General features: G+C 34.0%; 1 protein-coding gene across 1 annotated transcript in view; it reads left to right on the forward strand.

Annotated features, from left to right (window-relative positions):
- The window catches only part of RIMS2 (regulating synaptic membrane exocytosis 2), a 626,259-nt gene that overhangs the window by 305,646 nt on the left and 304,479 nt on the right, over positions 1 to 16,134 (forward strand). Inside the window, exon 11 of the mRNA XM_057307663.1 lies at positions 5,878 to 6,803. Within this exon, the coding sequence (XP_057163646.1) occupies positions 5,878 to 6,803 (926 nt within the window). The remainder of the gene's footprint in view (positions 1 to 5,877; positions 6,804 to 16,134) is intronic.

Raw genomic sequence — 16,134 nt, forward strand, 5'->3', positions numbered from 1 at the left:
CTTTGAAGAATTAAGTGAAATATAACATCTTAGATGAATTGCTCCATTCTTCTGAATTATAACGTATGGGTGAAGTACTGTTAAATGCTTTATGATTGCTTAGAGAATTGTACAATTTATCATTTAATTCCTTACCACTTAAATGTTTTCCACCCGATAATAATAAATGCTAAGACTTGCTTATAGAGGACAGTAGCAAAGGTAGAGGTTATGGTACTTGAATTTTCATGGGTTTTCCCCAGTCCTGAAAAAAATGTAGTGTCTAAAAACACAGCAGTTTTCATTTAAAGGAGAGCATATATGAAATAATTCATGATTTAGTTGGCAAAATTATTTGACAGAATATTTTAATATTTTGGAGTAATTGATAGCAGATTCTTCATCGTTTGGTAAGAGTAGTCATAGAATAAAATCTTGCCTTGCTCCTAGCATAGCTTTAATGTACTACCTTAAAATGTATTTTTAAAAACTTTATTCCATGTTAAGTAACAGTGACAATAGTTATCCCAATTTCAGAAATCATGAGCACTGTTCTATTTTTACTTAAATCCAGTACAAATCAGCATCTACAGTATGATTCACAGGCTTCAGGCAAATTTCATAATCTCTAGAACAATGTGATTGCTGGATTTTAATATTGAATTCAAGTTTTCTAAGGTATGATTTTTAAAAAGCACTTAGATGACTTGCTAAGTGCTAATTAATAATAGACTTTATTTTGGAACTGAATTCTATGATAAACATTCTTTTTTTATCAAATAAAATATATTTCCTATATCATAAAGGCTCACTATATTCACTTTATTTATACCCTACATTCAAAAATTTATGTTAATCACTCAGGGAATGAAGTATTTCTTTTCTTATTCCTACCTCTGTCCCATTATAACAAGTGTGATGTTGAATATATTACTAGAAATCCTTAATTTACAAAGAGGTTTTGTTCTAAATGTTTAGTTGTAAGGTGATTGACACTCTAAATATATTTTGCCAAAGAAATCATTTTATAAGCAATTGTTGGATTTTGAAGCCCAACAACAAAAGTAAAATTAACATACAATATACATTACTACTAAAAGCAATTCCTTCCTTTCACTTATGGTGGGTGCTATTACTGCCAAGGGAACACTAGGGGAAAGAGAAAAATGACTATTTTAGCACATCAATGGGTTTACGAGTACATATCATGAAAAGTAGAGGTAATCTAAGGAGAATTATCAGTTCTTTAAGTCAACAGATGTTTTTTAAGCACCTACTGTGTGCAACCTGCGTAGCTCCAGGGTGCTGCTCCTCATGAACCTTAATGTCTTAGAGTATTGTAGACATTCCTGGATAGAAATGGACACAATTACCTTGGGAAGAGGTACAGTGAGGAAGAAGGCCATCCTCAGGTTGAACTGCCTTCAAAATATCCAATTTCCCCCTTAACAGTTTCTGAATTTTTTAACTTTCTTGCATGGCATTAAGTCCCACATTTTAGAGATTAACTTGCATTAGAAATCTTAAAGCATACAAATATTTTTGATAATATTATAAAGCTAATATCCATTCATTCCGATTTAATCTGGTGGTTTTTCTTTTGACCCCCATCTGAGGTCAAGGATAATGGGGAATTGGAATTTACTCAGTTTGAGAGCATGAAATCTTTTGAAAAGGAGGGGTATACGAAAAAGTGTTGGTGGGCTGCTTTTAGGTGGGTTCTAGAGATGAACTTCCTTGGAAAATCCTTGATTTAGTAAAACAACAGTTAAGAATTCAGTAGATTTTATATTTTATAAAACAGCTTGAAAAAGAAAGAGAAGAAAGAAAGAAAGAAAATAATAGCAACCTATTGTCAAAACCCAGAACATTTCCAATGAAGTTGTAGATTTTATATAAATGGGCTACACTCCGTGTAATTACATTACTCAGGTCGTAGTTCAAATGTACTTTTTCAGGAAGTCATTTCTTATTGAAAGTAGCTTCCCTCAGAGACTTTCTGTAAATTTACCCCGTTTCAGTTTTCCTTTATAGTACTTGTCACTGTATGGAATGACTTTGTTTATTGCTTAATTTATTTGCTTATTGTTTGTCTCCCCTGCTAGAAAGAAAGCTTATTGAGGGCAGGGACCTTATGTGTCTTTTCTCTATTGAATTTCCAGCAACCGGAATCAGCTGGCACATATTAAGCCATAAATCAATATTTGTTGAGTGAATGAATTAATACAGGAACTGCAAAGGTATAATTGACTTAGTCCTTTCTGGTTCAAAATTTAAAGTCTAATGGTCAGTACAGAACAGAGATTACATAATTGTCAATAGCATAGAGTAGTGTATGTTGGAGAAATACAAAGGCACAAAAGTGAGTTCTACCTGATGACCAGATCTTACTGGTCTACGGTAATGTGGCAATACTGCTTTCAAAATTTATATCCTTACATACAGCTGTAAGATTACCTATTCAATCCACACTGGATTTTAGGGTAATTAGAATTTGCTTAAACAATGAAGGGATGGTCAAGATGGGTGAAGGGGAGTGGGAGATACAGACTTCTAGTTATAGAATGAATATGTCACAGGAATAAAAAGCACAGCATAGGGAATATAGTCAATGATACTCAGATTTTAAAAAGAACAGTTTTAAAAATAAATGAAGTTTAAAAAAATTATTTTCTTATGTACCATATAAATCTGAGAAACACTAGAATCTTACTCTTGGAACAGTATCAATTTCTAGATATTAAATTTGGTTAATGAATAATGTATAGTTTTGGAGACAAATATATTTATTAACTTAGATTGGAAAAAAATAACATACCAAAATGTATTTCAATTCCTAACATAAAGTCTGCATCTAAATGGAGGTTAGATGGTCAGTTTAGAAGAACTGATGTAGGGTGCCTGGGTGGCTCAGTTGGTTAAGTGCCTCAGGTCAGGTCATGGTCCCAGGGCCCTGGGATTGAGCCCCACGTCGGGCTCCCTGCTCAGGGGGAGTCTGCTTCCCCCTTTTCTTCTGCCTCTTCCCTCTTGATTGTGCTCGCATGCAATCTCTCTCTCTCTCTCTCAAATAAATAAATAAATAAATAAATAAATAAATAAACTAAATTAAATCTTTTTTTTTTAAAAAAGAACTGATGTAATTGTTTATTATTTAGAGTTCCCTAGAGAAATTCTCATTTATCTGTTTTTAATATAGTAAGTAGATACAAGTAGCCAGTTAATGAGATGTGAGTATGTTGAAAATTGGCACCAGTTAATTATATCTTGCCATAAGTATTATTTTTTGCTATCCTTAAAGCTTTCATTTAGGCATATTAACTTGAAGTTATGGTGTCAGTATTTTAAGATCATAGCTTAATCGACTGAGCCACCCAGATGCCCCACATTTCCTTATTCTTAATCTGTATTATAGTATGTAGCATTTAGTTCTTGCCTAATACATATTTGTTATAATAAATGAGTTACTGTGTATAATCTATGTTTCTCACTTTAAAATACAGACTCTCAAATATTAACTGGCCATATAGTTTCAAATAACTGGTTAATAACAAAAGTAGGACTAAGAAACCCAGCTCCCTTGATGCTGTCCTTCTTTTTATGATACATTGCCATCATGCCAAAGTATTTTTTCCTTTAGTCATATGTATAAAAAAATGACAAATACTTTATGGTGACCAACATAATATAATATAATATAATATATAATATAATATAAATAAATAAATAAATAAATAAATAAATAAATAAAATGACAAAAAAGTAAAATGAGTTATGCATAACAGATACACATATAGGATATTATGTGGGTCAATATTGTAAAATTTAGTTTGAGTGGTCTGTTTTGATTGTGTATTTTAAAATATAGGAGTCTCTGGTTTTATGTAATAATTGTCACTGAAAAGAGTTGTTTTTAAGTCCTAAATGTTTTATATGCAGATATATGATATAAATGTAAAAAAAGAAATCACAGCCACTTGCCTAATCTTAAAACATTTAGGAGAACACACTAGTTCCTTCATTCTCTGTAATACTTTTCCCTTTATGGCTCTAGGGTAGAGTGCCCCTGGCTATGCACTTGTGTGACACCGGAAGGTGGAAGAGTTAGAGAAGCCTTTACTGGCAAGCAGCAGTTGTTGGCAGGCACACGGGATGTGACAGTCTCAGTGGCCCCTGACAAGCTCCTCTTAATTGCCCACCCTCATGCTGTTGGCAGCTGAGATAATGGTGGCAAATTCCCAGAAACTCTGGAGCTCTGTTGCTCTGTTGCTCTCAAGCAACTTCCTAAAGAACATTTTGAGAAGCCTTGTCTTTGGTTCTTTAGGCCAAGAACAGAGTATTAACGTTGCTGGCCTTCCTGGCTGGTGCAGTTTTGTACCTCTTGATTCCTGTATTAAAATCCTTACTCCCTGGAAAACCTAGAGTGACTTCTGTTTTTACCAACAAATCTTCATTGATAGATTGGCAGGCTATATTTCAGTTATGGGGGAAAGAGATTTGGTGACACAGGAGACTTTAGAGGAGAATGATGCTGTTGCTGTCATTCCACATGTATCCTTTCTCTGCTCTTGCTTTTAGGCCCCCCCCCAAAAAAGTTTAAGAAATTCACAACTGAGCTCTCTCATGTTGGTCATCTTTAACTTCAACTGACCTCACTTTTTATTATCTCCTGTTCATATATCCTGGTAAAAATCCCTGTAACAGATATTCTGAACTTCAGGAGTCCAGTCCCACTGCTTTTCATGGCTGGTGGTTGACGTTATCAGGGTTCATACGGAGAAGAGGACAGTATGAATATTTTGTTGACAAAGAGTATTATTATGATTACAAGGTCCGCTATGTTGTACCAGTGTTGGAGGGGCAGCCTGAGAACTTAATATACGGTCTCTTCCTCTGAGACTATAAGGAAGTATGAGGGGTCAGATGAGAAGACAAAGAGAAGTGTCATTGAGCTGGCCTTAATCTCATGAAGGTACAATCAAAATGGCAGTCCCTTCTGACTTCTACAAAGACTTTTTCTGTGTGTGTGATGAATAAGTCATTATTGCTGTTATTTATTTAAATTGCTTATCTCAAGTTAGAGCAGTAAAGAAGGGTTGGAGATACAATGATAAGATGAAAATTTAGATGAACCAATACTTGGAGTGATCTAGGTAGCTGATGAATGAAAAATTATTTTTTAAAAAAGATTTTATTTATTTATTTATTTATTTATTTATTTATTTATTTACTAGAGAGAGAGAGAGAATGGGAAAAAGAGCAGAGAGAGAGGGACAAGTAGCCTCTGAGCCTCGCATGGAGCTGGACCCAGGGCTCGATCTCACAACCCCAAAGTCATTGACCTAAGTCGAAATCAAGTGTCGGACACTTAATTGACTGAGCCACCCAGGCGCCCCTGTGAAAAATGATTTTTAAGAGCCGGCATATCAGAAAGTATTCAACTCTTGAGCCAAATCAGTTTGGCTTCATTATGTGTTCAAGTGACTTCATATCAAGATGTCAGGAATAGAGAGAATGTCAGGTGGAATTTTTCAAAACTTCTCATTAGCAGTTGGGAGAGTGTCGAAGTGTATTGAGCCAAGCAAAGAAATTAGAGCAGAGTCCATTTTGCTGCAGCAGAGTATGATGCTGACTGCCTTATTTCAGGGCATATTAAGTATATTCCTTATGTCGTGTGTCAGGCATTAAAGAACCGTATCAAAGTACCTTTTAAATTTCCTATTTGAACTGAATAAAATGAATATTAGTAGAACTTTTGTTATGGCATGACTTTAAAAAGAATTTTTTTTTTAAAAAGCAAAAAAGCTATTTAAATTTAATTCATCAACCCACCAGTGAATTAATACAACGTTGAATTGTTTAGACATTGCTCCTCATCATTCTTGTCCTTTGCTTGCTTAGGACACGAAGTCCATCTGTATCCAGAGATCAGAATAGAAGATACGACCAAAGAGAAGAAAGAGAAGAATATTCACAGTATGCTACTTCAGATAACGCCATGCCTAGATCTCCATCAGATTATGCTGATAGGAGGTCTCAGCGAGAACCTCAGTTTTATGAAGAGTCTGACCATATAAATTACAGGGATCCCAACAGGAGAAGTCACATGCATTCCAAAGAATACATTGTAGATGATGAGGATGTGGAGAGCAGAGATGAATACGAAAGGCAAAGGAGAGAGGAGGAATACCAGGCGCGCTATCGAAGTGACCCGAATTTGGCCCGTTATCCAGTAAAGCCACAGCCCTATGAAGAACAAATGCGTATTCATGCGGAAGTGTCCAGAGCAAGGCATGAGAGAAGACATAGTGATGTTTCTTTGGCAAATGCTGAACTGGAAGATTCTAGAATTTCTACGCTGAGGATGGAACGACCATCAAGGCAAAGATCTATATCTGAGCGTAGGGCTGCCATGGAAAATCAGCGATCTTACTCAATGGAAAGAACTCGAGAGGCTCAGGGACCAAGTTCTTATCCACAAAGGACCACAAACCATAGTCCTCCCACCCCCCGGAGGAGTCCAATACCCACTGACAGACCAGACTTGAGGCGTACTGACTCACTGAGGAAACACCACCACTTAGATCCTAGCTCTGCGGTGAGGAAGACAAAACGGGAAAAGATGGAAACAATGTTAAGGAATGATTCCCTCAGTTCCGACCAGTCAGAGTCAGTGAGACCTCCACCACCAAAGCCTCATAAATCAAAGAAAGGAGGTAAAATGCGCCAGGTTTCGTTGAGCAGTTCAGAGGAAGAATTAGCTTCCACACCTGAATACACAAGTTGTGATGACGTTGAGATTGAAAGTGAGAGTGTAAGTGAGAAAGGTAAGTACTGTCTTCTAATCACACTTTCCCTGTAGTTGATTCCCTAGGGGGTTTTCTTTCCAGGTTGTATTTGTGATAAACATTTAATAGTTAGATATTACTGCCTTTATTTTAAACGTTTCTTAATGGTGCCAGTTATATGAAGAACGTTTCAAGTCTTAAAAAGTAACTATCTTCTGTTGCTCATGTGGAAGAGAAGTCTACTGATTTTTTTTAAAAACTTCACTTTGTTTCTGAAAATTATCTTGCATCACTTCATGGTGTATTAAAAATATCTATTAGCTATAGTTGTAAAATAACATTTTGTGTGTGTTTCCTTTTACAAATGCAATGTATTTACTATAGAATATCTGAAAAATTCTTCAAAGTGTAAAGAATGAAATGCAAACTGTCCATTATTTTCCCCCCAGATATAACCATTGTTAACATTTTGTTGTATTTTCTTCCCTTTTTCCTATGCATGTATATTTCACATATTGATAAAATTGGTATCATGCTATACATAATTTGTATTCTGATTTTTTTTCAATTGAGATCATATCATTAACTTTTTTCCAAGCCATTAGATGTTCTTCAGAAGTATGTTTTAAAAATGTCTGCATTAATAGTCTAGCATATGGATGTATACAAACTATTCCTTTATTTGGGGGCATTGCAGTTGCTTCCAATGGCTAACACAGTAATATTATAACGGTTATCTTTATATAAGAATTTTTGCCTAATCCCTGAGTATTTCACAAATATATATCCATGCTTTGATTCTCATAAGCTCTTGGTTCAGAATGCCAACTTGCTTCCCAGAAAGGTTATAACACTCCATACTCCTGTCAAAAGTTAAGTTTTCAGTCTCAAAGCACCAAATCTTTGCAGTTGGATAGGCCACAAAAACGCTCTCTCTTTGTCATTTTAATTTGAATTTGATCGCGAGTTGAATGTTTTGTATTTTATTGGTGTTTCATATCTTCTATGAATTATCTGTTCATTCCTGTTATTTCTTCTGCCCATGTTCCTATTGGGTATTAATAGTTTTTCTCTTGCTGGCTTGTAAGAGCTTTTTATACGGTTAGGATTTTTACCCATTTAACTATCATCTATTTGAAATGTTATTTCCCATATTGTTGTTTATCTACTAATTTTCTGTGGTCATTTGGAAATATTGAATTTACTGTAGCTGTCTTTGCATCTTTGATGATTTTTTCCCATTTCTTTTATCCGTAGAAACTCTTTATTCATCCCCAAGTCAGTTAAATATTCAGCTGTGTATTTTCTCATGTTTTTTTTATTTACTTTTAACCTTTAACTTTTTAATCTTTCTGTGATTTATTTTGGTATATGCCAAAATATACCAGATATGTGAATATCTAACATGAATCCTTTGTACCACCCACCCCCTGCCCACCACACACACAATTTTCTGACACCATTTGATGAATAATCGACTTCTTCATAAGAATCAACAGGAATCAATAAAGGAATTTAAGAAGGCAGCTAGATATGAAATTAATATGGAATCATTTTGTGCTATACCAAAAATAGTTAGAAAAGTAAATGAAAAGCAGTTCCCATTCTGAGCTAAAAACAGAAAATGTGGTTTAAAAATAACTAATAAGAAATGGGGGGGGGGCCCACGTGAAGAAAGCTATAAAACTAACATAAGCGAAGATTGTCATTGAGTGAGTGATATTCAGTTCATGTTCCTGATTGGGAAGGCTAAATATTGTAAAGATGCCTATTCTTTCTAAGCGATGTCTTGGGGTTAAGGCCATTGTAGTTGTAATCCCAATTGGTGACTCTATTTTATTTCTACAAGTTAATCTGGAAGGTGTACAGAGGAAAAACTTAACTTTTTTCTCCCCCCCTCTATGCCTTTTAGGCTCACTGGGGCGGGGGATTGACGAAAGACAGATTAACAAGAGAAAAACTATTTTATTATCATGTGCATTGTACATACACGTGGGAGCTTTCAGCTACTGAAACTTAAAGGGGTGGCTAGAATTTGTGCTTATATAGTCTCTTTGCAAAAGGACAATAGATTTTTAGAGAGATGACAAGACAAAGAAAAAGGACTTTGAGTTTCTAGGGTAGCAAATCATGGAAGGTAAGCGTATGAGGAAACTAGTGGAAGGTAAGGGCTAGCTGGTAAAGGTGGTTGTGTAGACTTCTCCTGAGCCAGCTCTCACCTGCTGAAGAGCAATTAACTTCTCTCCTTCCTTATGGAGGGCAGGGGGGACACTTTTACAATTTATGTCCCGCTTTTAGGCAAATAGGGGGAAGGGCAGGCAGTTTTCTTGTATTTGCTTCTTCTCAGGTGCCTTCTGCTGAAAATAATCCTTATACCAAAATGGCATATTAAAACAAATAAATGATAAGAACATAGAAAGTGCCACAAACCAAAGGGGAAGAGATCAGTTATTCAACAGATGGGATTGGGGAAGACGCATATACAGTGAAAACAGAAAACCAAGTTATAGCCTCATTTTGTAGAAGTTGCATTGAGATTATAAATAATAAACAAATTGGGTTTGTTAAAATAGAAAGGTCTAGAAGGAGAAACTGTGGATCTTAATTTTTTATCATAGGACATATAGAAAGTTTATTTCCCAGAAGCTGTAGTATTTCATTAAGTATAGTTAATAATTTTTAATTTGGTTGTTTTCCATCATTGTCAGAGTATATCATAATACTAAAAGGTGAGAAAAAGATAGTTTGGATATCTTTAGTGGATTAGTTAAGATTCTCTTACATACTTCTGTTATTCTTTGCTAAAGTAATGCATTCCGTTTTACCACTTAAAGATGTAAAAAGTAAACACATAAAAATCTCACATAAATGAAAAGCTATACATGAGTTGAATTAAAATCTTATATAATGTTATTTAGCAGAACTTAGAACATTTATCAAATATGGAAAGAAACTAAATGTCGCTCACGTCTGTATCCTCCCTCTCTTGAACTCCTAGTAGACGCTTAGAGATGGTTGTCCTTCTCATCTGCCTAATAATCTGCATCCCGGGGTGCAGATTTACTTCGGCTTTGGAGGAAGAAATTGAAATAAAACAACCTCTTCCTGTTGGATGTTGCCCCCAGTAGTAGGATTCAGTGAGAAGAAGTTATAGCTGTTGAGAGATTGGGACAGAGCTTAAATTTTGTCATATCTTGGCTTTTCATCATGAGAGAAGCATTTTTGGTTATTTGTGGAAAAATTATCAGTCTAATTTTGGAATAAGCTACTCACAAAGATATCTAACATCGTGATTCATAGTCATCGTTGGTAGTTGACTAATGTTTGAAAATTTCTCCTAATAATTAAAGAAGTTGTATTAGCAGCATTTTTTTCCTGTATGCTTTTATGTGGATACATCAACCAACCTTTAAAAGATGGTTATCTCTGCTTTATTATCCCTAAGCTAAATGACCCCAAAGATGGTGTTTTAAAATGGAAACGTCTTTCTCATTGTCTTTACATTTCTGTCTCTTTTCATTCTTGTGCTGAACCTTTCAAAAATGTGCAAAACAAATTTGGATCAAGTAATGTGAAGTGTTAAACCAGCCTTGCACAGATAGATAGCACAGGGCAGCATTATTGTTGCACAAGGATTCTTTGCTGGCCCTTGCTATGTCTACTACATAGCAGGATCTTTCCTGATTTTTAAATAATAAAATTCTAGAATCCACAGCAAGCTTATAGGCTTATAGTTTACTTAATTTTTTTTTTTCTTTGCTGTCCTATTGGCTAGCCTTTTTTTTTTTTTTTTTTTAAACTTAGACTTTATTGGTGCTTCTGGGGCTTTGGCTCTTCTTACTCATTTGTCATTTGTCTCTTTGGATAGATCTAATTTTAAATATACAGAATTTCACTGAACTTTATAGTAGATGTCATTTCATTCACTATGTTCTATTAAGTGGTGCTGATAACTACAGCCTATGAGTGATAATCACAGTCATTGTTGTGAAAGAGTAATAGGGTTTTATGGAAAGAGCATGAGTTTTAGAGTCAAAGAGGAGCTCAAATCCTGGCTGTGAAATTCATGAACTACACGATCTTCTACCTATTTAACCACTCTTGGTCTGTTTCCTTATCTATAAATATAATAGTATGTTCATGGTCTGGTAATTTGTCAAATAATAGAGAGTAAAAGCATTTTTAGACTGCTTATTTAATGTTTTGTGATAGTCAACAGTACTTAAGACTTTTCTGAGACAGCTTTCAAGAATTTTGAATGAACGTATAGTCATGGTTACATCATTTATGTTGGTTTCACCTCTTCTATGATCTGCCACATGTTGAACTAGGCTTGCATTTTTAGGCTAAGAAGAATATACTTTTTAAGTTGCTGAGATACAATTTTGAGATGTAAATCCAGTGTGTTACTAAATACTAGACACCTATTTATTCCTTTTTTGGCCAAATGCTTTCTAATGACTATTACTTGCAAGATGTTGGATTGGACCTAGTAGAAAACATAGAGGTGAATAAGACACAGTTTCTACCCTTCAGAAATTGAAAGTCTAAAATAACTAGCAATATAAGCCCATTGTATAATAGATACTATAGGACTTCAGAAGGAGAGGCACTGGTTATCTCCACTAATTTTGTGTGATTTCTATGTTTTGTAACACTTATCTCTTAACCATGATATGGTTTGCTTTTTACAATGCTATATTGATCACTTCCTCATATTTTGTGCTGGGTGCGAAAATTGCAAACTGATTTTTTTCTTTTTTTGTCTTCAGATTATGTAAAGAGATACGTCTTAGATTGCTGATGTCATAGTATCTCTGAATCTAATTATTAGACATCTCTCTCAAAGTTTAAAATATTTTTTCATAAGCTTTAAAAAGAACTATTGACCTTCCAGTCTTATCTATGATTTCCTTATGAAATAGTCTAGAGCACATTTCTCAGTTTCAGTACTATTGACATTTGGGGCTGGATAATTGTTTTGCAGACTGTCTTGTGCATTATAAGGTGTTTAGCAGCATCCTTGACCCCTACCCACTAGATGCTAGTGGCGTCCCCACCCCCCAGTTATGACAACCTCTAAAATATCTCCAGATACTGTCAAATCTCCCTTGTGGGGCAAAGTCCCCCATAGCCACCTGCTTAGCCTCCATCCTAAGCCTTTCCACTTATTTTCCTTTTCTCCTCACTTTTAGAATCAAATGGGAGTCTTGGCCAGCATTAGAAAGAGAGTGAGAGAGAGAGAGAGGGAGAGAGAGACTGGAATAGGATGGAATAGAAAATATCAGAGTGGAGTGCGTAGAGTAAGGGTTTTTCTCTACAGGCCCACAATGTAAAATATATATTTCTTACTGTGGATCATGGCCAAAAATGTTTTAAAGCCCTATTCCCTTATGTTATATTTTTGTGATTCACTTGATGCCAGTGTTTCCTGCCTTCCCTCCACCCCCATCTCCTTCTAGACTTGGAGAAAGGTCTAAAGATGATGTTCAGTGGCTAATTGATCTATTATAAACACGATACTTTTTTTATTTATTTTAATTTTGGTATTATAATGCAACATATTTTTCACTTTAATTGCATAGTCATGTTGTCCATCATTTGCTCAACACTCAAAGGATTCAGTTTTTTGTCTTTTGTTTTTTTTTAAGCAGTGAAATCATTGTGAAGAGTTGTGAAGAGTTTTAGTTTCCCCTGTCTTCCAGGTTCCAACCTGATTGATTTTTCTTGGTTGTTGCAGGTCTCTCTTGTTTTTCTGTAACATCTTGAGCGACTGGGCTGGTAAATGCGAGTGTACATGTGTGTGGCAGTGTCCTAAGTTATAAACTGTGAAACATTTGATTCGATTATTAGACTCTTGAAAGTAACACATCCTTTAACTTATTTTTGGGAAGGAGTGAGTGGAGATGTGAAGGTAGAGCAATTTGGAGAACAGATCCAGAACAGGAAAAAGGGGCGACAGACTACAGATCTCCAGATACAAGTTCTAAAGATATCAGCTTTTTGGATGTCTGAGTTTGGGTGTCAGTATCAATAGTGAAATTTATCCCCTGGTGTAATCTCAAGTTTCTTATAATTTTTAAGTAATTGATTTACTGTATATGTTTATAAGAAAAATAGGCTATTGAAGTGATAGCCAGTATTCATTAGAAATTTGAAGAAAATATTGATTTATGGAATTTGAGACCAATTAAACATGTAAGGAATTCTGAACCAGATGGATTAAAAAAACTTTTAGAATAAGTTGTAATAATGGGAATATTTAAAATTTTTTTCAGTTATCTATTTTATTACTAAGACTTCCACAAGTAAAATTTTGAAAGTTAAAGATTGATTACTTTCTTGTATATTCATAAAGTAATTTTTTGCTAAATAATTATTCCAATTGTAACATGAGTCTTAGGGCTTCACTATGTGATAAAGAAAGAACTGCATCAAAGTTACATGGATATAATTAATCACTCTTGCTATATTAGGCAACATTATGAAATTATTTCATCAAGTTCTTTTTTATATAAGATATTTTTTATCAGAAGAGAAATCAAGTTGCAAATACATATTATGAAGCAGATCTGAAACTTGAAATTATATAACATAAATATAAACAGATTAACAAGTTAAATGAACTCAAAGTTAATTTGTAAAGTGCATAACCAGAAGGTAAATTTACAAATGGGAATAAAGAATTTTTTGTTTCCTGATAAATTATAGCACATGGATGTTTAAGATGGTAATTCTTTCTATTTGCAAAAATATTCCCTTGTTAATTATAGATGAAATACTATGTTAAGCATTTGCCTAAAGTAAAAGGATTATTTTTAATGGAAGATATAGTACTCAACATTTCAAGAAAATAATCTTACAAATTTCAGTTTGTGGGATATTCGAGAGGGTGCTTAGCTAGTTGAGTGAAAAATTAAAAGCAAAATTAAAATACAGACTAGTTGTTGAAGTTGATTTGGAATATAGAAGTCTCTGTTAAATTGGATTAGAATTCAATAGATGCTTAGATATTGATATTTAGTACAGCTTAAAAATTGATAATGAAATTTATTCAGTAGATAGAAATATATAAAGCTTTATGAAAAACATACTGTTATTAATTGATAAGAAGTATAACAGAGCAAATACTCTAATGGTGTTACAAATGCTGAACAAGCCGATTATATTTGAGTTAAAAAAGCATTGAAATAGCAGAAAACTTGGGTCTAAGACTAATTCAATATTTCAAGCAGTATTTGGTAAATTCATTCATTCATTCTTTATTTCATTCAACTAAAATATATTAAATGTCAAAATAGTACTAGAATATGAAATATGAAAATATTTTTATGACCCTAGAATTGCTTTTTTGTGGAATGAGTCGAAGAACTTGTGCTGTGAATTTGACTACATTTATGCTAGCTGGCTCATCCAAGAAAATTATACATGGATTAGGCTTTTGTTTTTGATAGCTCATGCTAGAAGCTATCTATTTTCATTTCTAGGATGTATCCATGAGAAGAGCTTTTTCAGGAAATATTCGGGGTATGCTTCAAAGCAGAAGGGCAGCTCAAATTATTGCCGTATATAACCTCATTCTCCCTGCAACTGCTTATCTGCCTCTTTTTGTAGGGCTTAGCTTGGTTAAGAATTTTTTCAGGAGAAAATAAAGTGAGCCTGACATAGAAAAGTTCAAGAATGGACTCCTACAGTACAAGACTGATGTTAAATCTTTTAGCAGAGGACCTAATGAAATATAGGCAAAGATTTAATTTCATAGGAATCTAAGATGCTCCAGATACTTTTGTCTAAATCTTGAAATATAAAATTATAATTAATTTTTTGAATGGACTCTTGAATAAAATAGTAGGATCTATGAAAGTCATGAACTTTAATGGATGACTGAGATTATAAGAACAGTTTAGAATAAGAACAATTTAGACTATATGTAAGATGAAGGACATCAAAATAAGGAATTAGCTTAAAGAGAATAAAAGATGTTAAGATTCTGGGTTAAGAATAAATGGATATGAATGGAATACTTTCCAGTTTCGTCAAACCAAATGCATTTTAAATATGACTATATTTTACAAAACAGTACACATACTCAGAAGTGTGGGTGTGTGTGTGTCAGCAGATTGAGCTTTAAATTTTATTCTTACAGATGATTCTATAAGCCACTTTATTTCAGCACATCCTGCTCTGTACATGTTGGGAATTTTTTAAAGAAAAATTTATTTCTCATGGGACTACTGGCCTGTGCTTTGTAATTGAAGATACCTAGGGTTTAATTAACCTAGAATTTGGGTCTCATATCCTGTTCTTAGATGGTAGGAGGGGGCAACTCTCCAAATTTTGCTGAGGAAAAAGGAAATACATCATATTTCTAATTTTGAACTTTAGATGCATTTTCCCAAAGAAACTATGTTATAAGTGACAATAAATTCTACCTTTTTATTCATTTGATTCTGCAAATTTAGGGAGCCAGTTCTAGCTACTAAGCTAGGTACTTTGATCTTGTGGCGTAAAAGGCATACAACTCAATTTTTGTCTTGCTCTTTTAAGCTGGGAAATGTTTTTTTATTTCACCTTTATTTTTGGGGGATAATTTCTTTAGATATAGAATTTTTGGTTGACAGGCTTTCTACCCTCTTTCAGCACTTTATTTATGTAATTTCATTTTTTTCTAGAGATAAAGGGTCTTGTGTTTTACTGTTTTCAATATATTCTCTTTGTCTTTGGATTTCAGCAGTTCGACTGTCACGTTTCTAAGTTTAGGTCTCTTGTGTATATCCTACTTAGGGATCATGAAGCTTTATGGATCTATAGAGTAATGTTTTTCCTTAAATTTGGGAAGTTTTCTGTCATTATTTCTTCGACTAGTTTTTTTGCTTCTTTCTTTCCCCGTAGGAATCCCATAACGTGTATGTTTGTATGCTTGATGTTTTTCTACATGTCTCTGAGGTTCTCTTCATTTTTTTTCCAATATTTTTTCTCTGTGTTTTTCAGAGTGGGTCATTTCTATTGCTCTCTGGTAGAGTACACTGATTGTTTCATCTGCCATCTCAAATCTGCTGTTGAGTCCATGTAGTGAATATTCATTTTGGCTGTTGTATTTTTCAACTCTAGAATTGTCATTTCTTTTCTTTTACAGTTTTATTTCTCTATTGAGAGTCCCTGTTTGTTGAGTCATTGTCATCATATTTTCCTGTGATTCTTTGACATTTAAAAAATACATTTTTAATAGCTTCTTTAAAATCTTTATAATAGCTGTTAAATCCAACATCTAGGTTCACTTAGAGTTAGTCAGTTAGTTAGTTAGTTAGTTTGCCTTTTTTCCTGGTTATGGGTCACATTTTCCTTTTTCTTTGCATGTCTCATAGTTTTT

Source organism: Ursus arctos, unplaced genomic scaffold, assembly GCF_023065955.2.
Source record: "Ursus arctos isolate Adak ecotype North America unplaced genomic scaffold, UrsArc2.0 scaffold_6, whole genome shotgun sequence".
NCBI classification, from domain to species: Eukaryota; Metazoa; Chordata; class Mammalia; order Carnivora; family Ursidae; genus Ursus; species Ursus arctos.